At 38.3% G+C, this 26,515-nt stretch overlaps 1 protein-coding gene across 8 annotated transcripts in view; it reads right to left on the bottom strand.

Annotated features, from left to right (window-relative positions):
- LOC131663753 (glutamate [NMDA] receptor subunit 1) overlaps nt 1–26,515 on the bottom strand; it is a 1,362,975-nt gene that overhangs the window by 435,183 nt on the left and 901,277 nt on the right. For all 8 annotated transcript variants that reach the window (XM_058934360.1, XM_058934403.1, XM_058934412.1 and 5 more), the window contains one exon: nt 25,698–25,829. In XM_058934360.1, coding sequence (XP_058790343.1) covers nt 25,698–25,829 — 132 coding nt within the window. The remainder of the gene's footprint in view (nt 1–25,697; nt 25,830–26,515) is intronic.

Raw genomic sequence — 26,515 nt, 5'->3', positions numbered from 1 at the left:
TTATATTTGTCTTATTTTGATACTGCGTAGGCATATGATACGGTTATTCTGACTTTATTGCTATTTATACGTAAATTCTTTTCTTGAATTTGAATTTAAATTCAATTTAACATCTTCTTGCGTACTGTGGAAAAAAGCTTCTGTTGCAACTGTTTACTACGGACAACCTTTGTAACTTGCAGTATGATTTCTTTGACAGTTTGCGTATACTACGAGGATGAGTCAAAAAGTTCTTAGAAAATCCAAGAAACGACGCTCAAAGCATCTTAACTTCTATTGCATCAGCAAGCGTCACTATTAAATAGAGTACTGCCGAAGTTTCAGCCAGATCCATTGAGTAGTTCCATTTTTATCATCGATTAAAATGAACAACTTTTGTTTCTTGTTAACAATGGAAAAAAGTAAGTTATAAGCGGTGATAAAACATTTCTATTTAAAAAGCCTTACACCGAAAGAAATCAAAGCTGAGTTATATGCAGTTCATGGTGTATCTGCACCTGTGTTTGCAACTGTTAACATTTGCGTAAATGAATTTAAATGTGGCCGTACATCGACTACAGGTAAACATCGTTCAGGCCGTCATGTAGACGTGAGCACTCCGGAAATGATCAATAAAATCCACGACATTGTATTGAGTAACCGAAGAATAAAAGTGCGCGAAATATGTAAAACCACAGGGGTTTCAAAAGGTACAGTAATTTCGATTTCGTATGAGAAATTGGACATGAGAAAATTGGCAAGATGGGTGTCGCATTTGCCCTCTCAAGTAACACTACCCAAGTGCCACTCACCGATTTCAACCAAACTTAGCACATCGTTAGAACACTAAAAAATATTGAACCCGTATTTTTTTATTTTTGCGGAATCCACTTTATAGGGGTAGAAACCACCCCTACCAACCCCTATGCGGGATAACCCATTTTACCCTGGGTAGAGCGAGTTCAATCAACTGTTTTCAATAAAAAACTTTGGATTTTAACTCCAGATAGGTTAATCCACCTTAACCTTGATACACCACCTAACCCTGGGTAGAGCGAGTTCAATCGACTGTTTTTTGAAAGAATTTAACATCTCAACCAAATATTTTCTGCCAATTTCCAAGCAGGCTAACCTATCTAATCCTACATTTAGCGTTACCCAGGAACAACGACGAGGACGTAGTAGCTTATTGTTCCCTTTGGGGTGCTAGATTAACGTGAGTCCCCTCGCCTTTCACGAATGATAGATTTCCGTGAATTCCCTAGCTTTTTACGTATTTCTTGCAATAATGAGGACGATTCTCGTCAGTGATAGAGAAAAAATGCTGTATGCACAGAGGATTAGTACACCAGGCGCATTTTATTATTGCAACAGTAGTACATACTTTACAGTAAGCGTCAACATTTTTAAAACAAAACTCAACAGGAGTTTGAACCTTTTCTGGTTTTTCTGTAATGTACCCACTTTTCCACCATGCATACTTAAACATATTTACAAATCGCGGTGATGAAAATCGGTTGTGGATTAACGATTGAATTTTAAGGATATTATTTCTTAAATGTAAGTTTATGTCATATCTATTTAAAAGAACTAGATCTGAAAAGTATTTGAAGAAGTTTTTCCATGGTCTGAATCCATACACGTCTAGTGGTTGTGAAAATCCTGTGGCTCCAGCTGGTATCGTACACACTTTTACTTTTTTAGTCCCTTTGTTAGAATTAGTGAATATTTTTTCTTTCTGTCCAGTCCATGAATCTAGGCACAGCGTACTTTCGTTTCCTGCAATACGTAAAAAAATATCTTCAAACCATTTGATAGTTAAATTTGATGTTGATTTTCCTGAATTCGAAGCATATGCAACAATATTTTCAGCTTTATATATTATTTTTTCTATCATTGGACCAAATTGGCCGTCTTTTTCTTGCAAAATTATTAGTAAAGGTGATTTTAGAGTACCATCGGCAGAAATAATTGGCTGTATTGTATAGCTATGAGTCAATAAATTCAGAGATTGAGCAAGACATTTAATTTTCAAAGTATCTGTAATAGCGAGTGTACGACCAGCGTGGGATTCAAGATTGAATCCTGACTGATCCGAATTATAAACGTTGCTTGGTCCTATTCGAGAAATTTCTAATTTGACTTGTTCAACAAAACTTGATGTTGTTTGTAATAATTCTGCTTTATTTGATATTTGCGCTTGAGTAACAAATTTATTTATTTTTCTCGAAACTATACCATTCTTTTTTTTAAATTATGAATCCATTTAACCGAACCTGTAAATAATTTAGAGGATAATCCTATTTCTTCTCTAGCTTCCAAAGCCCATCTTTTCAAATCTATATTATGAATAGGAAGACATTGATCTGTTGCTCTTTGAAAATGTTGAAAAACCTTATTAGAAATAAACTGTAACTTCTCTATTCTTTCGCTATTATTACTTATTTGTTGTTCCCATCTGTACAATTGTTTTAAATCTTTCACTTTCCTGTATTTGCTCTAAACACTGCCTAAACTTCTCCGCGCCTTGGTTGACGAACGCCAAAAGTTAACAGCAATCATTTTGTATTCTATATCAATATTTTCAGTAACTTCATTCTCTTCTTCAAATGTCTCATCAGATTCATCTTCCACTTCGTCATTTCCGATCATTAAAGCTTCATCAGCAATTACACTATTTTCATTTAAACATAAGGTATCATAAGTCTCTAAAAATACATCATTATCAATAGCATCTTTTATAATATCAACTATATTTGCTGCAAAAGTGGTTTCTTCATCAGTAATTTTTGACTCTATGTTCTACATTGGATGTTGAAAAGCAAAGTTTAATAGTTTCAAAATATTTTTTGGATTCCTAGTAATCCTTATTAACAGCTAAAAACTTTCTCAAAATTTTTTAAATAAATTAAAACAAGATAAGCTTCAATTGTCTATACGATTAGTAAATTACAAAAACAATACGTGTAAATAATTTCATAAACGCTTACATATTATCACAAAATTAATGAATAGAATACAAATTAAAAAAAAAAATTTTAATATTTCCGTATATATTACATCACTTAAAAGAAAAAAAATTATAGGGCACACTAAAGCAAAATATTATTTTAGACACTGTTAGTTTTCTATGTAATGTGTCACTTTCATATTACTTACAAAGAATAATGTTACATATTACTCCGACAACGAAATCTTAAGTTGTTCAAGAACGCTAATTATAATACTGATTTCTCTGCTGACAAAATTATGAAAAATATAAATTTCATAATAATTGGCAAATCATTAAATAATCTTTCTTTATGATTCAACGGTTACAAGGAAATCAAAAATATTTAGCCTTATATGACAACTCTTACAAACGAACTCAATATGTGAACAAAAATCTATTACGTCCTCGTCGTTGTCCTGGATAACACTAACAATAGCTTGAAAAAGATGGGTTTTGAGGATTGCATATAGCTTTGGGAGGTAAAGTAATTATAAGATGATGGTGCAAGCAGATTAAGCTATTTAGAGCCAACAAACTCATTTTCTAATACAAAAATAATTGATTAAACTTACTCCACCTAGAGTTAAGTGGGTTAGCCTGCTTAGGGGTTCGTAGAGATGGTTTATTACGGTTGTGAGGGTTTGTTGAGGTAAACTATATCAGGGTTAAGATGGATTCGCCTATTTATGGTTAAGATCTTAAATTCTTTCAAAAAACAGTCGATTGAACTCGCTCTACCCAGGGTTAGGTGGGATAGCCTGCTTAGTGGTTCGTAGGGGTGGTTTATAAGGGGTTGTAAGGGCTTATGGGGATGAGGTATGTCAATGTTACGGTGGGTTAACCTCTCCATGTTTGAGATCTTAAGTTTTTTATAGAAAGCAGTCAATTAAACTCGCTCTACCCAGGGTAAGGTGGGTTATCCCGCATAGGGGTTGGTAGGGGTGGTTTCTACCCCTAAAAAGTGGATTCCGCAAAAATAAAAAAACACGGGTTCAATATTTTTTAGTGTTCTAACGATGTGCTAAGTTTGGTTGAAATCGGTGAGTGGCACTTGGGTAGTGTTACTTGTCAGTAGAGAACAGACGCGGTCGAGTGGTGGCCGCTGAGGTCCTCTTGACGTGCATCCACCGTAATCCGGACGATTTTTTGCGTCGATTCATAACTGTAGACGAAATGTAAATACACCACTATACGAAGAAACAGTCAAAACAATGGATTGTGAAAGGTCAACCAGCTCCAAAAAGACGAAAACAATGAAATCAGCCAGCAAGGTTATGGCCACTGTTTTTTTTGGAATACAAGTGGAATTATCTTCGTCGACTATTTAAAGAAAGGGTAAATAATCACCAGAAGATATTATGCGTCGTTGTTGAATCGGTTAAACGAGAAAATAAAGGAAAAACGTTCTCATTTGAATAAAAAAAAATTCTGTTTCATCAAGACAATGCTTAAGTGCTCGAATTAGTAGACCATCCACCGTATTCACCAGATTTGGCTCTTAGTGACTTTTTCTTATTCCCAAACGTTAAAAAGTGACTTACTGGACAACGATTCATCTCAAACGTGGACGTCATAACACAAAGAAATGCCTATTTTGAGGAACTTTCAAAATTTTTTTTTCTGATGACTTAAAAAAACTTGAAGGACGCTTGAAAAAGTGCATCGAACTAAAAGGAGATTATCTTGAAAAATGAAAAAAATCTACCAAAAAAAATAGTTTTTCTACCTTTTTCTAAGGACTTATTGATCCACTCTCTTATATCCTTTATTTTTTTTGATGGGATATTCTTTGCTTGAGTGATTTTTTGCACACTTAACGCAAACTGAGCTTGTATGCTCGAATTCTTGATAGTTTTGGTACTGCGGGATGTCTCTCTTTGCATTCGAAGACTCGAATTTTATTACTGTATTCATCAGACGATTAACTTTGTAAAAATCATAATTATTACTGCTGTGTTCAAGTTTAACGGTAAATAGTGGGAGCGGTATTTTTGTAACTCGATGAGGAATATTATGTATGCATATTACTTTATGTTCTATTTCTTCTATAGCTCTTTTCAGTTCATTCGAAGGAACTGAGGGGTGCATACTACGAAGAATTACTTTCGTATCCTTTATCTTCTTTGCGCTGATAGTAGATAAGCAATGTATGGTCTGGGACACAAAGGAGCCGACAAAGGATGCCGCCAATGAATAAGGTATATGTGTATGTTCTGGGACAGAAGGAGGCCGCCCGATGAAGGTGTTGAGTTTTCGTGATAATTTGACACTTGTTTGTCTGCCAGTGGGCCCTTCGATAGAGTGCCCCCCCCCACCCACCGCCATCCTCTCACCCACCCACCCCACCCACCTACAGAGATTAATAAGGTAGGACGCTGTAGAAGTTGGTAGAGTGTTTGGTAATCTATATTATGGTCTCTCTCTCTATCACTCTCTCGCTCTCCTTCGATAGTAGGGTGCTTAGTAAGCTTATGCTGGCTACGTGTGGGCCCTCAGAGAGGGGGTAGCGTCTCTAGCTTGGTAAGCTAGGTGCTGCTCCCTCTTGCTCTCCTTCGATAGTAGGGCGCACAGTAAGCTTTGATTTAACCTTTCAACCACTCTCTGATAACACTACATCTCATGTTGAGAGTCTAAAGCACAATCGATGTTCCTTTTTAAATGAAGATGCGTTCTAGCAGCGTGCACTATCCTTTTTCAGGATCATATTTAATTTTAGGAAACTTTCGACCACTCACACCAACTTGCACTCTCTCCGATAACGCTTTACCTCGTGGTGAGGGTTAAAAACGCAATCGATGTTCCTTTTTCAATAAAGATGCTTTCAAAAGTATTTATTACGCAACGGGTGATTGAAGAGAGGGTGATCTTAATGACGAATGATCTCTCAATTATCTTAATGCTTTTTGTCTTAGAGATAAGGTTTTTAAGGTAGCCTTTTAGTTGCGTTAACATTTCCCACATGCTGAGCGTCTAAAACGAAATCAATGTTTTTCTTCCTTTAAAGATTTTATTATAATTTGACTAGAGTTTCTTTTGGAGAGTAGGAATCATCCAGATTTTTCCCAAAAACTTTTCCGGAGTCCATCGTTCGGTAGTGCTCAAGAAGAATACATCGACGAAGTATTTTCAATTTTTTTTGTATCTGTTCTTTGTTTTTATAAGAAAAACAGAAAAAAGAAATGGGTAATATCTAAATAATAAACACAATAAATGACAAGATTATTTTCATGGTTAATTTAAGTATTTTATACATATATATTCTACTAATTATATTTAAGATAGAGTTTTTATAATAAATTTTTATAAATTTTATAATTTTTTAGACCCCGCCGATCCTTTTGGCAAGTTTGCCGACAAGTAAGTTTTATTATTTATTGATTTTTATTTTAGGACTGGTAAGTATAATAAGCATTTTTATATAATTTAAAAATATATTTATTTTTAATCATTTGATTTTTTCATTTCAGCTTAATATAATCGCGCTGGATCCGTTGCATAGGCGACATATTTAGTATATACTAGAATTATTTATCGAGGTATGTGTGTGTGTATATATACAGGGTGTCCAAAAAGTTCCGGGACACCCCAGTAAGTCCTGAGATATAACTATTTCCGAGGAGATTAAGGTCATTCCTGTAGTAACTTTGAACGAGGAATCCAGTGGTGACCTTGGTTTTGACCTTTAGCTTGACCTTCAAAGTCATTTCAAGATCAACTTTTTTTTTCAAATGGGAACCCCTATTTTTGACAAAGGTAATCGAAAGAGCAGGAAATTTTACGTCCAAAACGGTATTTTAAAATTTTTTTTCATGGCCTTGAGAAGGTCGATTTAAGGTCAAATACTTGAAAAACTGCCTAAAAGCGTTTTTTTAATTTTTAAGATATCGAAAAATGACCTCTACAAAATTTGTTCAGAACAGAGTGGGCCACTCAATGCACCAAAAACCTTTGACCTTTAACCTCATTTTGAAGGTCATTTCAAGGTCGAAGTGTTTTTTGTAATGGAAACCCATATTTTTGACCCCGGATTCGCACATAGCGCGAAATCAGAAAGAAACATTCAAAACGCAGTGAGTGGAAAAAACTTATCCGGCAAAAAAACTGTACCTATGTCTCTGCTTTCTCCTCATTTAAAACAACCTGACTTTCGGTTTGGATAACCCGATACTTTATTATTCAAACAATCAAAGGTGACCTTGAAATAACCTTAAAATGATCTTGAAGGTCAAAGATAAGGTTACTGTAAGATACTCCCAGTAGCATTTAATAAATTTAGCCCGAAACATTTTGTAAATGTTTCGCGAATAATATTGGATCTAAATTTCACATGACCTTAGCGATGAACGTCGTGGATCAATCGAAACTCAACATAATACCTTATCCAAACGTTGGATTCCGCACTATGTGCGAATCCGAGGTCAAAAAGAGGGGTTTCCATTACAAAAAACATTTCGACCTTGAAATGACCTTCAAAATGAGGTTAAAGGTCAAAGGTTTTTAGTGCATTGAGTAGCCCACTCTGTTCTGAACAAATTTTGTAGAGGTCATTTTTCGATATCTTAAAAATTAAAAAAACGCTTTTAGGCAGTTTTTCAAGCATTTGACCTTAAATCGACCTTCTCAAGGCGATGAAAAAAAATTTTAAAATACTGTTTTGGACGTAAAATTTTCCGCTCTTTCGATTACCGTTGTCAAAAATAGGGGTTCACATTTGAAAAAAAAAGTTGACCTTAAAATACCTTGAAGGTCAAGCTCAAGGTCAAAATCAAGGTCACCACTGGATTCCTCGTTCAAAGTTACTACAGGAATTACCTTAATCTCCTCGGAAATAGTTATATCTGAGGACTTACTGGGGTGTCTCGGAACTTTTTGGACACCCTGTATATATATATATAAAATTATATTTAAATATGTATATATTTTTTTGTTCTCAGTTACAGCACGATGTCGAGAGAATCGAAAGGGCTGCCGCCGAAAGAGCTGCGCTCGAAAGGGCCGCGGCCGAAAGGACCGCAAAAGCCACAAAATATATAGCCGAAAGGGCTGAAAGGGCTGCTAAAGCTGCGGCCGAGAAGACGGCGAGGGCTGCAAAGTCTGCAGCCGAAAAGGTTGCGAGGGTTGTGGCCGAAACAACAGCCGTAAAAGCAGCCAAAAAATGATGTGTAAACATTGTATCGTTAGCAGCGTTTACAACTCTTCCACCAAAAAAGAAATTTCTTAAGGTAAGATTATTTAATATTATAGATAAATAAATTTTTTATTTTATAACTAAATTTAAAAAAATGAATATTATTTTTTAGATGAATCATGCTACTATTGCTGTGGATAGGCATCCAATGAGTAGCATTGAAAATGCCCTTCTAACGGCAAACATCGCTACCACCAGCAGCAGCAGCATGATTTTTACCACCACTGCTACCACCAGCACACAGAAAGTGGTACCGAAGGTGAAAACGATACAAAGCATCACGGACCCGAGCGTATTTTCCTGTTTCATTAGGAAACCCACACGTCCTGCCAAACCATGTGGGAGGAAAAACAATTAAAAAAAAATTTTTTGTATTTAATAAAATGTATTTAATAAAATGTATTAATATTAATTAAATAAATTGATTTAAATTAAAAAAATTTTTCTCTCTCTCTCTCTCTCTCCCTCCCTCTCTCTCACTCTCCTTCGGCAGTTAGTGTATGCGCTTTCACACTTTTCCGTTTTGGGGGAGGCACAGCGTAATCAAACATTACCACCCTTCTCCCTGGCCGCCGAAGGTTGGCATAGCCCACTGTCTTTCACTTCTTCGCTTTTGAAGAAACTTTGGAGATCCGGAAGTTAAGTTTGCTACGACATTCCTGACGCTCACAGGGAGTCGGCGTCTTGTTAATCTAAGACGATGACCTCCTCGAAAGGTGTACCGATCTTTTCAAGGTTCAACGCTCAAGGAGAGCGGAGCTAAAGGCTTGACCCTCGGTTTGGGCGCGACGGGACTCTAGTTGTCCCGACGTCTACCGCGTCGGAAGTGCGCGACATACAAATCTTACGAGATTTGCTTGACCAGGTACCACTACCCCACAGAGGCCAACCTAAATTGGAATGTCAGAAAAAAGGCCCAGCTAGGACAGTCAGAGGAAATTTCTAAGACGATCAACCAGCTAAACCTTCCCTCCTGGGCTCATTCATAAACATCCCACCCTGCGCACCTGTATTAAAAGATTGCTCCCACGACTCACAGGTTCCTCGCTTCGACGTACCAGAGCACGTCTTCCCATTGCGTTTCGGTCATCCCCGCTCACGCTGGTGGGTATCCGTCATTCGAAAAGTTGTTTCCCGATTTTTGCCTCAATTTCGGATTTTGCTTTCTATGGAAAGACTTTTATGACTCGTTGATACTGATCTCTGCTCTTTCGCTCAATATTTGTTGACTTTGGGTCAGGGTGGAGATCCCGCCTAATCGACAAGGCGACTGCCCAGGCAGTTTTCAGTATTCGTGCCAGTTATGCTATTCATTCGAATCAAGTTCCGAAATTAAACTAAATCGGGTGTTCTAATTAGCGTTCGAATTATCGAACTTCATAATCTAATTCTAAAGTTCAATGTACAAAAATTATCGTTTAAAAATTCAAACTTTATTTAGCTATTCAAAGTTCAAAAATTAGTTTAGTCATTGTGCGATATTTGTTCTCTGGTTAGGGAGCTTGTAAGAGGCGGCGTCTTTCTACTGTAGTTGCTAACTACTTTTCTGCGCTGTCTCTTCTTTATAGGTGTTCCTTCCCTGGGCTTTGTGACTTTTCTAGCAAAGTCTTGAAAGACTTTGTAGATTTTTCAGCTAAATACTAGGGCCGTTTCAGGGCAAGGCCATGTATGACCCTCCTTTTTAACAGCCTATATTAATGGCTTTCTTAGTTTCCTTAATTCTTCGCAGTCAAAGAGAATATGGCTTTCGCTTTCTATTTCTCCACAACTACACAGTTGGTCTTCGCATAATCCTCTTCTATGGAGGTATGACTTAAAAGCACCGTGATCTGTCATGAATTGTACTGTATAGTGATTGGGATTTAGTCAACTCTTCTTTAATCTGTCTTTGATTAATGGGAAATAGCAGTACGTTCTCCTGCCATTTGTGGCTGACTGCCATCTCTCCTGCCATACCCGTTCGATTTCATCGTTGATAAGTTGTATGGCTTTCGTGATTTTTAGTCTGCCTGATCGAAGTTCCTCCGATTTTATTCGGATGCCGTGCAGTGTTATCGATTTCCCTTTCCTGACATAGTACTTCGCAAATCTTCCGTCGAGCTCGAGGGCTATTGGTCGGGTAGCTGCAAGCCTGTGTGTGCCGCTTCGTGAGAGATCGATTTGTAGGCTTTTAGTGTTTTGCAAAGAACTATTCGCTACAATCTTTCTAAGGTAGGTTGTTGCTTGATGTTTATTCTTTGCCACCAGCCCGCAGCGGCGTATGTAACTTTCGATAGTAGGAAGCCAATTTTAAACCCCAGTTCGCTTTTGCTCTTTTACTTAGCTCGAAGTAGGTGTTGCTGCAGTCTTGAACCACGTTTCAAATGTGTTCTTCCAATCGGAAGCCCTTTGAATTCGTGATTCCTAGGTACTTGACTGACTTATGTGTTCTAATGTTGTCTTTTCCAATTTTTTAATGTTGTCTTTCATCCATATTAGTGCTGACTTTTGTATTGCCAATTTCATTTTGTCGGACTTGCACCAATTTGTCATTATATTAATGACTTTTTGGGCTTGTCTTTCAAAATCAATGCATAGGCTAATACTTCACATCCTGTATTTCTGATTGTTCGAACTGGTTTGCCAAAGATGACATTCCAACCGACCGATCCAAAGACCGATCCCTGAGGGCACCCCTTCGTTATTGTTTTTAGTGTTTCTTCGAAGTGAGCATATATGCCTACCTCTCGGTCACTAAAGTAATTCAGGAGGAGCTCGTAGATGTTCTTCGGGCAATTTATTTCTTTCAATTAGGAGAGCAGGCTTGACCACCATAAGACATCGAATGCTCCAGAGACGTCTAGTGGAATAGCGGCTACGTACTTGATCGACGGATCAGATTCTGCCTCTTCTACTATTTCGTATAGTCTTCTAATGGCATCCTCTGTGGATCTATTCGCTTTAAAGCCATATTGATCCTCCGAAAACCAGTCCGAGCTGTTTAGAATGTTGGACATTCTTTGAATCATAAGCCTCTCGAGTGTCTTCCCAGCTATGGGGAGTAGACATACGGGTCTATATGATTTAATCTCGTTCTCAGGTTTCTCAACCCTTTTGAGCAACGTGATTAGCATTCCACTTTTCCATCTTCTGGGAATCAATCTGCATTTTAAGCAGGCGTTGAAAAGTCGCGTCAGATCCTGGTGCAATGGTTTTGCATTAATAAGCATTTCTGACTCTATTCTATCTTTGCCTGATGATTTCCCTGCCTTGTTCGATTTAAGGGCCATTTCATCTTCCCTTATTAGGAAAGGCATTACGTCGCTGGTTGCTTGAACCTCCCGCATATATCTGCAAATTTCCGCATGTGCTTCATTTTCGTAGTTTGGATCGTCATCAGGTATTAGTCCTTCTAGTAGAGCCATGCTTGTTTCTTTCCAGTCTTTTATTACTGAACCATTACAGTTAACCGTGCACATCGCTTTTGAGATTTTGACTTTACGTATCAGGTGCTCGTTTGTACGGATACACCCAAGTATTCTTTTTGCTTTCAATAGTGCAAAAATCTCGCCAGCTTTTGCTGTTGGCTCTTTTAGTAGCCGTTACATATTCAGAATTCATTTGACTCAATTTTTTAAGTGATCTCTGGAGGGCTTTCCTTTGTTTTCTATTCGGTCCTTTCTTGTACTTTAGAGCGACGATTTTGCGTTGTTTCTGTATCGCTCACTTCTTACTTCGCAAGTCAGGATTCCACCAAGTTTGAAAGCGCGTTCTTCTTATTTTTGGTGGGATAGTCCTTTGCTGCCCTCGTTAAAACCTCTTCAAGTTTTGAAACGTATGTTTCGATATCTTCGAAGGTTTCTAAAGGTTCTCTATGTCAAATTTGCAAAGTCTTCCAAATTTTTCCTAATCGGCTTTTCTCATGTTGAACCTTGGTTCTATTGTTTGTTCTACTGTTCGTATAAGTCTGGCTGATTGTGACGCAAAATCCAGTTCGATCACTACGGGCCTGCGGTCACTGGTGATCCATTCTTTTACCGTCCAGCTAGCCAAGGGTTTATCAGATTTGATGTATGCATAGTTACATTGATATCCATCTCCCCCCTCGTACTGCAGTACCTTGGAAGCTGGTCCTTCCTGTTAGCTCGTATAGGTATGAATTTTTCAATGACTTCTCCATTCTTATCCTGTGTATTAAACCAGATCTTTGACTTGGCGTTTGCATCCATTCCAACTAAGACTCTTTTGCCTTTCAATTGCTTCAGAATCTTAGCTAGTTTGTCAAGATAAGAGTAGGTCTTCCTTCTGTGACTGAACTGACAATAGACGCTCATGAAATAAATTTTACCAAAGGCTCCGACTACCTGTGCACAGACATATAGTAGGAGTCACACAAATTAGAAATCTTGGTAGCTGTGACCCTGTTCGGGTTATAGAGTATCGCAGCTTGAATCACTTCGCCTTTTTCGGCTCCGTGAATGGCCGAGATACTGCCCATGCCTGAAATAGCTTTATTCAAGTGGTATGGTTCTTGCACTAGTGCTACCTGCATGTCAAAATTTCTGTTAGTCATGATCTCTCTGAGCTCATCATCGGCTACTTGTCTTTTGCTAAGGTTCAATTGTATGATCCTCAGTTTCTGGCCCAGTTCGGGGTTTTGTTGTGCGTTCGAATTAAATCTCTTAACTTGTGGGCAATCGTCTTTGATTTCGTCTGAATTAGTTAGTTATGAAGGAAACTGAGTTGAGACCGGAGTGTTACAGCAATGCTCTGATTTCCCAACCGTCGCCTCCTGCTTACGTTTCCTCGCCTTTCTATACCTAGAATGGTTGATCATTTCGCTTTAGAGGTACAACGCAATGTCTAGTTATATTTGATCTCCTTGGAATCGCTTGTAGAGTTTCGGGAATAGGGCATTCGACTATTAGTTTTAGCGTGTGTTAACGTATGCGTTCAAATTAAGCGAGTAGCGTGCGAGCGTGCGAGTATTGAGTGAGCGTGTTTGTACGAATTGACTTACGAGCTTAGTTACCTTTTCGTGTTTCTCCATGGTTTTTCATGGCTCTATTAATTACATTGATTTAGCTAGCTTTTTTCCTAGCTTTTACTAACTTATTGCTAGTTGATTTATATTCATTGATTTCATTTTTTTGATTTGATTTTTGAATTGATTTTTGATTTTGATTTTTGATTTTTAATTTTTAATTTGATTGTTTATATTTATTTATTTCAAAATTTCTAAATTTGTTTTGTAATCTTAATTGGTAACTATTACTACTACTGCTTATATTACTATTAACTGATTAAAACTAATTTGAATTGTAACATATAACTTAAAACTACTTACGAATGTACCGGCGTCTTTGTTTTCACGCTAGGTTTGAGATTAGTCAAACCTGGTCTTAGTCAGGGGTTAGGTGTTTCGACGGATTGCAACCAAAGTAGCGCTTAAGTGAGCTTATCGGGTTTCTGCCTTTTCTTTCGTCTTAGCCTGTGTTCATGTAGAGCAGCACTGGATTTGATGGGCATTTAGTGCATGGTTTTTCGCATTCAAAGAGAGTTGACGAAGGCAATCGATGGCGCATTTTGTACATCAGCATTTGTATTTGCATATGCTCGTACATAAAAGAGAAGTTTATGACATTCTCTCCCGAAAACAACGAGTTGTTTGTTTGAGAAATCTCCATTCACTGTTGAGGAAGACAATTATAATCCACCGCGTTAATAAAAAGATTTTTGCACAAACTGACCTGGCCTGCCTCGCGGCTGGCCATACAGTGCACTATGTGCATCATCTATGTTTTTGCTAAGCGGATCGTAATCGAGCTTCCTGAGAGCATCGTGATTGCAACTGCCACTCTCCTTCGGCAGTAGGATACTCAGTAAACATGTACTAGCAAGGTGTAAGTCCTCGGAGAGGGGGTAGCGTCTCTAGCTTCTTGCTAGAAGCGTGCGCCATATAACCCTTGGAGAAGGGGTAGCGTCTCTAGCTTGCTAGGGCATACGCTGTATAATGTGCATGCTCCTGTCTCTCTCTCTCTCGCTCTCCTTCGATAGTAGGGCGTGTGGACCCTTGGAGAGAGGGTAGCATATAGCTCGGTAAGCTATATGCTGCTCTCTCTCTCTCTCTCTCTTTCTCTCTCTCTCTCTCTCTGGTGAGCGCCGCACGCACTTTACATCGGCTCCAGGTTTTTATAGTTTAACTAATATAATTTTGTTGCACCTCTGCGAGCAACTTGTTCCAGGTGATGTGTTGTCCAAGGGGCAGCTAGGATTGAGCTAGTTAGTGCATAATTTGCCCTGGAATTACACATTACCTCAATCTACAATTGTCACATAACCTGATCCATCTCAATCTAACTGGACGTGAGACTTCAGCAGCTACTGGTATCATCTGGCATCATTTTGCACTACATTGATTTCTCCTGCACACCGGTTTCCTGCAACATCGGCTACTAAAAAACACATTATCATCGCCTACACACCGCTTTAGTGAGAGAGATACATCAAAATCGCTAATTTTATTTCATCTTATCTAATCTAATTCTTGCCTCGTTACCCGGCCTCGACTATCTGGAGACCAGAAATTTCTTCGACCCAAGGCAGGCTGGTTTTCGCAAGGGGCACTCTACTGAGACTGCTCTGATTGGTCTGTTGGAGGATGTCAGACGTGCTGCTGAGATGCGTCAGCTCACGATTCTCGTCTTGTTCGATTTCTCCAAAGCGTTTGACAGTATCCCCCATGACTTGCTCGTCCGGAAGCTGCGAGCCTGTAACCTGGCTGACTCAGCACTTCGCTGGTTTTTTGGCTACCTGTCGAATCGGTTGCAGGCTGTGGTTGATCGGGCGGGCTCATTGTCTGGCTGGCTGCGTGTCTGTTCCGGAGTGCCCCAGGGCAGCGTTCTTGGACCTCTTCTATTTTCCATTTTCATAAATGATCTTCCCAAGGTACTGCATTTCTGTCAGCATATGATATATGCTGACGACACTCAAATTTATCATCATTGCTCTTGCTATGAAATTATTCCAGCCCTCACTAAAGTTCAACTTGATGCCCAGGCAGTCGCGGACTGGGCTACCTCAAATGGTCTGCAACTGAATGTTTCCAAGACCCGTGTCATTGTTATTGGCAGCTTTATTTATCCTCTTTACATCTAGACTCCCTCCCCCAAATCTCCATCAATAATATCATCATTCCATTTTCCTCATCCGTAAAAAGCCTTGGACTCACGATATCCTCATCATTACATTGGAAAACTCACATCAACAATACGCTCAAAAAGATCTACATGAATCTAAATTCACTTAAGTTTTACAGCAAGTCCCTTGCGATTTCCACCCGATCCTACCTAATCAAATCCCTCATCTTCCCTCACTTCACTTATGCTTCTATTGCTTTCCACAACCTGGATAAAACGAGGCGGCTTGCTCTACAAGTTGCTCACAACGCTTGCGTCCGTTTTGCTACTGGTTACATCCCCTTCACCCCATCTCCCGACATTGAATCCCACGTCACCTTTCATAGACTACGTCTTGGATGGCTCTCCCTTGAATCTCACTGAAACATCTCACTAATCCTTCTTGCGTACAAGACAGTTTGTCTTTCTCACCCCTCATACCTTACTACCCATTTCCAATCACCAAACTGTCTTCATTTGAAACGTTCCTCCCGCAATCCACCTTCAGCTTTCTCATATCCAGCTCCGCGTACTTCGACTTGGAACCTCTCTTTTACAGTTCCATACATGTACCTGCTAAATCAACTATCCATAACTGACTTTGACATTTCCAGATATAATGAGCTCAAGTCATGGCTGTTCTCCCTCTTTACGGTCCTGGAACATCAGCACTTCATCCAGAGGTTCACGTCCGAATCCTTAACAAATCTCTCATCCCTTCGAAAATTACCCACAGTATCCCTTCCTTTCAACGTCTCAGCCTTCACTGACAGTCCAAATTACCTGCAAACACCTGGTTCCTACCTCTCCTATAATTTCCCTCCCTTCAACTCATAAAAACTGGAATATTGAATCTTCCTCTGTCTTCTGTCTAGATCTTATTTCCTCTTCTCCCTCTTCTCCTCCTTCAATCCTTCTAACGTAGTTGTCACATGACTCGCATTAATTGTCGTTACCAACTAGATTTATCTTTTTGCTTCACGATTTTCTCCCCTCGTTCTTTTATACGACTTATTTTCTCCTGTACCCTGCGACCTGCGTATCTCCAGTTTTGTATTATTTTTCTTATTATTATACCAGTGTGATATTATTGTCTCACACTCCTTCATTTCTTATTGCCTTTCTTATTGCGTTTTTATCCTGTTATTTTTCTTGTTATAATGCCAATGTATTGCGTATGTTATATAGTGTCACTTATATTTACTTATCTTATAATTGATACATGGATATGAATACTCTTAATTGTTATTTGTTAACGCTCATTCGATATTCATATTATTGTTTTATTATTGTAATAGTACTTTATTGTTCTTGAAGCCTACGGGGTTATACCTCATGGCTAAATAAAAATTGTTTAATCTAATCTAATCTCTCTCACTCTCTCTCTCAAAGCAAGCGCTATAGTAGTTTCATTAGATTTCGGGAACCTTTCGACCTTATGACAAGGAATCACTCTTCCTTTGTCACCAATTATTTTGCGGGGTAAGTGAGGCGCTTTCGCTCAAGGCAATTGAGGGAGAAATGAGAGGATAGGTCATAAATAAGTTATACAATGACATGAATCAAATTAAACTTACAACCTATTATTATTAATCATTATTTAAACTAAACATACGCGCGCATAACATAGTCTAAATTATTAACCAACTAACTACCAAATAGAACAGTAAACTACTAATAATATTCACAAATAAATATTTCGCATTTCATCCTAATATTTAATCACGCACTTAACCTATTACAAACTTACTTAAAAACTACGCGAGCCTATACCGGATGAATTGCCCGGCACGTGGGCGCCTGGACAATTCGCCGGTCGCAACTTACACTACTATAAATTAAACTTAAGCGCGAACCTTTAGATAGCCGGCACGTGAATGCCAGGCTATCTTGTTCAACGCGCACCGCTCGTCGCATCACCAGAGAGAGAGAGTGTAGAGAGAAAGAAGAAAAGAAGTCTTAACCTTTATTCACTGCTCCTCGCAACGTTGAGAATTTTGATCGATGTGCTGCCGCAGGAAGTACCGGTCGTCGTTGCTGGTCAGATCGTTGCTAGCTGCTGGCTACTGTCGCTGATCAAGTATCTGCAGGCTACTTTGGCTTTCCTTGCAGGTGGGGCTGGCTGTAGTCACAGACGAAGCTGTTGCCGGTGGTTGGCTTTCCTTTCGGCTATCCCCAAACTGCACTCTCTGCACTCTACCAGGGCTAGGTTTGGACTCCCTGCACGCACTTTTTTCTCGCGCTCATCTTGCAGCCGCTCAGCGGCGCTCGCTCCTCTCCCTACCTTGACCTATTAGTTAGGCGGCACGCGACGCACGGCTTATCGGTCACCCGTTGCGCGCCTGCCTATCCCTGCATGGGCCTAGTACTCTCTCTCTCTCTCTTTTTCTCACTCTCTCTCCGCGCTCCTCAACTTTTTCTTGCGCTCAACTACGCTGGCCCGTCCTTGGCGCTGAAACAAAAGACCAAGTGTTAGGCGCATACTTTAATGCGCCTAACGTTGACCAACACGCCTTGCCGAGTGGAGGAGGGAGAAACACAGACGAGAGACTGGCACACGGCCTGCTCTCGTCACAACCTCACAGTTAATTTTATTTGAATATTAATTAATAAAACTTATAGAACTTTCGTTTAATTATTAATTCATTGTTCAACTATACATTGAATATAATACAATCTGCCTACAATCTTTATTTTCAGTAGTTGACATCGCTATATCGAAATATCACGTTGAATTATTATATGTAATACTGTCAACTTCATCGGTACCTTCCACTTCAGATTGCTTCCGTCTATCTTTAATCCATAAAAACAATTTTTTTGCATTTGTAACGGCACATGCAAAGTTAGCTGGATTATTGTAATGATATGGGCACATTATTTCTAATGAGAAAGGTAATACTCTGAATGGTGAATATCTCATGTCGCTTTCAAGTTTTAAAATTTTGCTATAAAAGGAAACAAGTTTCTAATTAACAATAATTTTAATTTCTAACAATAAATAACAATAATTTTTATACTTACTTTTCAGGTAATATTTTTTGTAACCATTGTTTCTTTTTCAATCCTTCAACATAAATATTTCTAGAATTATCTAAATGATTGTTTAGTACACGTGCTTGATGTACGGGGTAATTTTGGATACTCATACATTTCCCAAGTACGATAACTCATTGTAATTGCACGAACTCGTTCAATCTGATTGAGTAATTGGATTTTTTTTTGTCTGCAAACATCACATATGGCAACAACCATTCAATCTTAGTTAAATTAATTTTTGATTCTATTGGAGTACTTAAAATAGCATTCAAATCTTGATCCTGTTACAATAAGTTCATGCTTGACATTGACTACAATTTTCCGATAATTTTCAGCAAAGCCCATCAACATACTGAGAGGGATAGTCACATCAAAATAACCTAGAGCATTACATATCATAACTTCATTGTTACCACCATTCCATCCAGCATTTTCAGCGATAGAGCTCTGGCATGGATTGAGTGAAAGCCAATTTTTCATGAGGCTTGTTAACCCATTAAGGCCCATGCCAAACCTGGGAAAGATAGCGCCAAACTAACTATGCCAATCGTAGCTAAATCGAAAAAAAAAATACCACTGTTTTTTCTTTTGCCGTTTGCAATTGTTTATAAGAAATTATTTAAACAAATTATCAAAAAGGTATTATTTTTAAAAAACTGATAGCGGCAATCGATTCTACTGGAAAAAACATGAAAGAAATGTATATAACGTTTTTTTGTCAAATGTCAATTTGTTCCAAAAACAAATAACTGTAAAATAAATGTACTAGAAATGTCCAAATATACTAAAAACTTTTGTAATGAAAACTGAATCCATAATATTATATAAAACCGTTAGCCCGTCACTCAAACGTGATCTTTAACACGGTTTCAATAGAAAAAAAATTTTGCAAACTCTTTGCAACTTCGTAACCCAACAATTACTATGTTAGTCAAATTTCCAAATGTACAATTTGTGAAAATTCAAAGCTTTCTGTCCTATTTTCTTAAACAAATTGATGTCTGACAAAAAAACGTTATATACATTTCTTTCATTTTTTTTCCCGTAGAATCGATTGCCGCTATCAGTTTTTTGAAAATAATAACTTTTTGATAATTTGTTTAAATAATTTTTTATAAACAATTGAAAATGGCAAAAGAAAAAACACGGGTATTTTTTTTTTACGATTTAGCTACGATTGGCATAGTTAGTTTGGCGCTATCTTTCCCAGGTTTGGCCTGGGCCTTAATGGGTTAAGCCCACATTTTTCATTTGATCAATTTCAATAGCATTTATCTCATATCATATTTCCTCAAACAAATGACAGAGGGCATTGTTGACTAATAAAGTGTTCTACACTGGCGTATCACCGTCCGGCTTAATCAACCGACCACAAATATGAATCGTACTGCGTGATGGAAGCAGAGATAAATCTTGATGTCAAATTGCTATATGGATTTCATCGCTATTATTGAAATTTGATAATGAATAAGGCTTGAATGAATTTTATAATGAGCTATAGACTCATCGAAAGCGATAGCTGAACGAATGTCAAGAATTTCCTCCATATTGTTGTTATTGTTCTATACAGCACACTAATATGTGCAATATTTTCTTCCACGATTTTCGACGACTTTTAGTCTCAAGGTTTTCAGAAATTGAATGTTCTGAGGTGTGAGCGGTCTGGTAGCTCGCTGTTGACTGGCTACTGTTTGACATTTTTGTCTTTTAATATAGCCTCGGCCGCTCTTTATATTGTAAATGATACCCATTACTAAGATATGGTCTTTATATGTACTCGCACCGTGAAGACTTCTCCTCGAAAGTTAACTAGGTTTCCCTCTTGATTAACTATACGAATTTGAAAATGATCAATGCTCCTCACAGTGACTGGAAGGTAAATGACGTGAGAGGGAACTTCTATAATCTTATATCCAGGTGGGACCGCTGGGAAAAATTCATCTCGTATAGTATGTACTTTGCGATCGTTTATGTAAGAGCCTGAAGTAATATTACACTCTACACGTAAAGCGTTGACTTTGAGTATAGTGATGGGTATGTCAGAACTATGTGTTTCGTTTCCAACGAGCGTGCGTTTAGTGAAGCCTAAAATTGATCCAATAGAATCTTCTGGCTCAAAATGTATTTTTTGACTGCGCTGAATGACACTACGTAAAGTATTATTATTTGGTTTCAGGCTAAACAATATACCTTTAGGTGCTAATGCTTCTTTGAGAAAACTTTCAATATCTTCTATTTCGTAGCTACCAGTCGGTAAAGTGATAGTTTCTTGACCTTTAATGTAAAATTTATTATAACCAACGTCAATGTTTGGTATTGAATTAGATGTTAATAGCTTAACTAGACCAAGAATGTATTTTTTGTTTGGTATTAATTCGATCGGTGGAAAGCAATATGTTTCGAGTACGGGCGATGTTCCCGAGAGACTCAATGTCAGTGTATTCTCCATGACAGATTCATATCAAATGATAGTCTTTCGTTAAAAGAGTATTTTTTATACTAATCGTCTTTTCTATAGTTTGTTTAAAAGAAATTTGAGAAAAAGATGGCCACAATTGTATGTATTAAAATCTTGATATCTAATATAATTATACATGATTCTATTAACTTTGATATAAAGCAAAAGATATATAGACGGCTGTAGATTACCAAAATTATCAAAATACATAACCTCGTCACCTTTCCTTTTATATGCTACCCAATGAGTACCTGGTGCACGTTTATTATCTAAATTTACAATAGCTGTCTCTTGATATCGCGGTCCATCGGCTGGTAGAGCATCATGCATGAAAACAGTTCGAAAATGTGCAATTTTTAGTATTTTAGCATATTTTCTTATACCATGATCTATCAGTGCTCGATTAGGTAAAGTTACTTCGAACTTTTTTTAAACCGTTTTTACTTGAATATGATTTCAGATGAAGACCATAACCTTTACGATGTGGTTTCAAATAAAGTTCTTTACCAATAGCAATAGCTTCCATAGTTTTATTGTGCCTATGAGCTTCTTTCAATTAATTATGAGCGGCCTTAGCACTGTTAACGGCTTTTGCTATTGAAGTAGCTCTTCCAGCTAGAGCTCCAGTGGCGCTCAAAGAGTCAAATAATGGAATTAAAAAAGGAAGAGCTCCACTCACTTTACTAGGAATTGGTAGAATACGAGGCATATTTATTTTTCTTCTTCCTCCAGCCTTCTTTACAGCTTCTTCAGCGCTTTTTATAGCAGAACGTATGACGAAGAGTGATTTATTACTAGGTATAACACTTCTCGAGGCAGCGCTAATAATTTTTTTCAATGCAATTAATAGATTTTAACTTTTTACATGTGTTTTTCGTCGCTGTCGTCGTTGTTGACGATTTTTCAATCCCTTACCTCGTTTCATTCCTCGTTTTAAAATTTCAACACCCATACCATACGTATATGTTTACTTGTAACTTTCATTATGTTGGCTACAGAAAACGCAACAACTTTCTCACCAAAACTACTATCTTTTGCTTGCACTCTATCCCAAGCCTGTTTAGCAAGAATTATGTCGGCTTCGTTTATCGCCTCAATGTTTTCTCGATTCTGAAAATAAGTAATATCGTGATCTTTACAAGCAGCATCTAGCAGATTTTTTCCAGAATCACCACGAGCAAGTCGTTTTTTCAATTTAGTTCCCGGCCCGCAATACTGATAACCAGGCAAATGAGCTTCGAATGGTGAGTTATTAATGATCTTATTCACTAAGCCAGCACCACCAGTCTTTCTTTTGTGACAAATGATCATACCTCATCAGAAGACAAAGTCTTAATGAAACTAAATAATATAGTTAGTTAGTTTATTTATTTACAACTTATATGTTACATTTGGTTTTCATTTCTTACGTTCAATTGTGTCTCGTGTCTAGTTTGTGTAATTGATAATGTATGTGTTTTGTGTGTGTATGTGTGTGTCTGCCACTCTTGCGTCCCTGTCTTCTGCTTCTGTCTGTTCAGCTTTTCTTCCCATTTTTCTGTTGATTAATCTTCTCTTCCTGTCTCTCTCTCTCCTAGATCTGCCTTTTCCGCTCTTGTTTTTCTCTTTCTTGCTTATTTTCTTTTCGTCTTCTTTCTTTGTTACTTTCTTTTACCTTTTCACCTTTGCCTTTACTATGCTTTTGCTTTCTTTCTTGTTAATCATTTCATCTGTTTTTTTCCTTATTAGGGCTTTGGCACCTTTTTCTCATTTCCTATTGCTCCCTCTGCCTTTCCTTTCCTTAACCTGACTTATTTTCTTTAGTATCTTATAATTTGTCTTCTTGTTTTCCTTTTTCTTTCTCTTCTTCGATTCTTCTTCTTTTCCATTTTTGCTCCTGCATCCAATACCTGCTTCCTCTCGCTTTTGTAGTTGCTAGTACTTGTGTTTTGTGTGTGTGTGTGTGTGTGTGTGTGTATGAGTATATTTGCGTGTATGTGTGTGTTTTGTGTGTGTTTGCGTATGTAGATGTGTCTGCGAGTCTAGTGTCTCTGTCTTCTATTTCCTCCTGTCCTTAGGGTCTTAAAGTTCCGTCTTCTTGTTTTTCTCCTTCTTTCTCCTCTTCGATTCTTCTTCTTTTCCATTTTAGCTCCATTATCCACGCTATCTTTTCTTTGCTTCCTATTATTATTTTTTCCCATTCTGCCCCATCAATCTGATTAATCTTTGTTCATAATATTATTATTACTGTTGTTAATGTTTCTTTGATGAATATTGTAGTATTGTTGTATTGCAAATTTGAGGTTATATCAGTCTTATAGCAAAATTTTCGCGCGCTTTTCTCTTGCAAATTTTAACTACTTCGCCTCTTAACTGTTAGGAGTTGCATCTTTCCCGCCTGATTTGAATCCGCTGGCAGAGCACCAATTTTCCTGTCCGGTAGTGATAATACGCGCTCTCCTCAGCAGTCACCGCTCTTCTGAGTTTGTCGCTGTCGGCCTAGTTGCGATCACTGTTACCAGCCGAGTTTTCCCAGGCGCCTGCCTATGTCAACTCGCGATTGCGCTAAATGCGGTCTCGCCCTGCGTCGCCTTGACCGTTCTCTGCTCTGCCGTACCTGTAACCAGTTGTACCACAACAGCTGCGTTTCACTCGACTAGCGTCCTGCGATTCCCTATTGTGCCGATTTTGTCTGTTGCGCAGACCGTTCTTCACCTAAACGTCATCTGCTACATAATACCTCTGCCTCAGTCTTTGCCACGCCCACTGGTCACTCCCCTTCCATCTTTGCATTCGCGAAGAAGTGTTTAGCTTCTCTTTCGCAGCTATTACTTCTTCCTGTCGCCAAGCAACCTTGTATACCGATCGCCGATTGTATACAGCACGCTCTCTCTGAGCGTATTCTGGATTCTCGAGCTACTAATTCAGCGGAGTTTCCGTATCACAGAAACTTTCTTCTTTCTGCTCCCATCACTTTACCGTCTAGCATGATCATTACGTCTGAGGCACTGGAATTGTTCCAGAGAGAGAGAGATGCAGCTGAACACCAGTATATGCAACTGCGAGCCGAACATCATGCCAGGGCTGTGCATTTTGTTTCACTGACAAGCCACAGATCCTTGTCCATAGCTTTTCTCACGAGTTTAAGGGCTCTCTCTTTCAGGCTGTCACTGCCGTGCTTATTGTCCTCGGCTTCGGAAGGGTTCACGATCTCCCCCTAATAATTAGTTCCCGGGAATGGAATCTTACATCATCCTATCATGTGGTGGGCGCCAACACTACCCCTCAGCAGCAGTCCTCTGCAGAATTCTACGTTTTTTCCCGCGTTTGAAGGAGCACTTTGCCTTTACCATCTTTGGGTGCGGCGGTACCTCAAAGGTTTACCTGACTCCTATCTGGTCGAAGCTGGTCTTCGACCTTCTCGCTAAAGCAAGAAGAGCTAGCGTTAACCTTGGCTATACCTGGCCAATGGTTAAAAATCTTCGTGTCTTCGGTAGAGCCACTCTGCACTCCGATTCTATCCCAATCTTAACTAAGGCCGATCTGAATAAGTTTTCCCCTGTTGGCTATCTACGTATTTCAAGAGCAAATTCCAATCCTACTCCCCACGACTCATGAGTTCCTACAATTCTCCAACGTTCATGCAAAATAGCCAGAGCTCGATTTAACTTGCCAATAAAGTTCCTGATCATGCGGCCTCCAATCTTCATCAAACCTCATATATTTCCATCGCGCATATAAACATTAACCGTCTTAACGTCCCCTGGCATTTTGCCCTTCTTGAAGCAGAGATTTAACTCAACCATTATGACCTAGTGGCCATTTCCGAGTCCAAACTTACTCATTTAACCCCAGACGAACACCTGTCCCTGTCCAGCTGTTCCCTTCCGGCTGGATTGCGAGGACAAAGGGGGCGACGGAGTTGGCTTTTATTCCCACGTCGACCTCAAAGTCAAAATTCTCTCCAGTTCGAATCTGGCTTTTGATAATACGCATGAGTTCATGATAGCTGAGATCCAGTCTACGGCTCATCTTAAGCTGCTCTTTGCTGTTGTCTACAGCCATCCTGCTGCTGCCACTCCTTCGTATTTCTTCGAATCTATCACCCCTTTCCTTCCCATTTTCAATGAAGTTGTAATATATGGCGACCTGATTTTGATCTCTACTCCAACCTTCCTCATGTTCTTGCCCTTCGTGATTTACTCGACTCTTATGCCCTTAAAGTTGTATCCACAGAGCCAACCCATCATCCCATTTCAAATAACGGCGAAATTACTCACACTACCCTCGACCTTTTCATTATTAACCAATCTATACAAGTTCTCAGTTTCTATAAATCTCTGTACACCTTTATTTCTTATCACGATTTAATTCACTTGACTGTCTCCTTTTCTTTTCCCCATAACTCCCCAATAACGTTTACCTCTCGCTGTCTACATCTCATCGTTCCTTCTGCCTTGAATGAACAACTAGCTGCCAATTTCAATGTCTCTGACCTCTCTTTCCATCCTCATTCCACTTTATACTCTGTTGACCATCTCAAACGCTCTTTCACTCAGGCTACAACTGCCATCTTTGATAGGTTCGCCTCTGCCAGATCACCGTTCGCGCAAATAAGAAACCCTGGGTTTCTGCCGATTTCCGATTCAAAATTCGCGCTCGACATGCGTTATTTAATTGCTTCAAAAAAATTTGTTCCACTTACGACTTACTCAAATATCGCACCCTTCATACTTGTATTTCAAATAGCCTAGACACAGCCGAAAATGCCTACATCCGTGACAATATTCACTTTGTATCCTCACTAAAATCTAAACTAGACTTTTTGGGTTATATAGATATTGTATCTATATAAGTTACAGGTTACAGCAAGTTATGATACTTTATAAAAGTAGAAATACTTACAATTATTTTTGTAGATATAGCTTCCAAATTGTCCATCTGGAGACAGCATTAAACTGTAGGTAAAGTTTATTGTTTTTGATAGTTCTTTTAGTAGATCAACGCAATATCCTCTACAACAGTTTATAATTCTACCTATAATAATAAAAATAATTTTTTAAAAGTGATATTCTTGAATTTAAATGAATAATATAATCTCATAAAATTACAATAATATTTTAAAAACTATTATCAACAATAACTATACGAATCGTTTCGTTCATATCTCTATTTAAAATTGCAGATTAAATATCCTGAAGTTTTCGTTTATATAACATGAACTTAATTATTTTTGTTCTTTATCATACACATACCGATTTCGGAAACAAATACAGAATACTCAGAATACAGCAGTATTTGTTGTAATGTGAACGCTGACAAAAAATAAAACACATTCGAATAAATGCGAGCGCTGAAGAGTGGTTTAGAAATATTCTGTCGTTCGACAGCCGCGACCAAAAAAATTTGACATAAATATTATTTAACAAAAGATATCGGCAGCAGCATTTGTTATAGTTCGAGCGCAGTCAAAAAATTTCCATTAATGTATGCGCTAAAAAAAAATGACCTTCGAAAATTAACCTTACCAGAATGTCTTCGCCGTAAGGGTTTCTAAATACACGATTAATAGAATAACATCGTGTGGGTAACGCTGGGAGGAACAAGTAATAAATAATTAATCCTGAATCCGGAAAGATTAATCCCGAACAATAAAAAGCTCCAAAAAAGCTCTTTTTCAGCTGTTTTTTAATAAAAATTCATAAGAACAAAAAGCTATAATT

Source organism: Phymastichus coffea, unplaced genomic scaffold (assembly GCF_024137745.1).
Source record: "Phymastichus coffea isolate CEN01 unplaced genomic scaffold, Cenicafe_Pcof_1.1 PCOF00002, whole genome shotgun sequence".
Classification (NCBI taxonomy): Eukaryota; Metazoa; Arthropoda; class Insecta; order Hymenoptera; family Eulophidae; genus Phymastichus; species Phymastichus coffea.
This window is presented reverse-complemented; position numbering and strand designations above follow the sequence as displayed.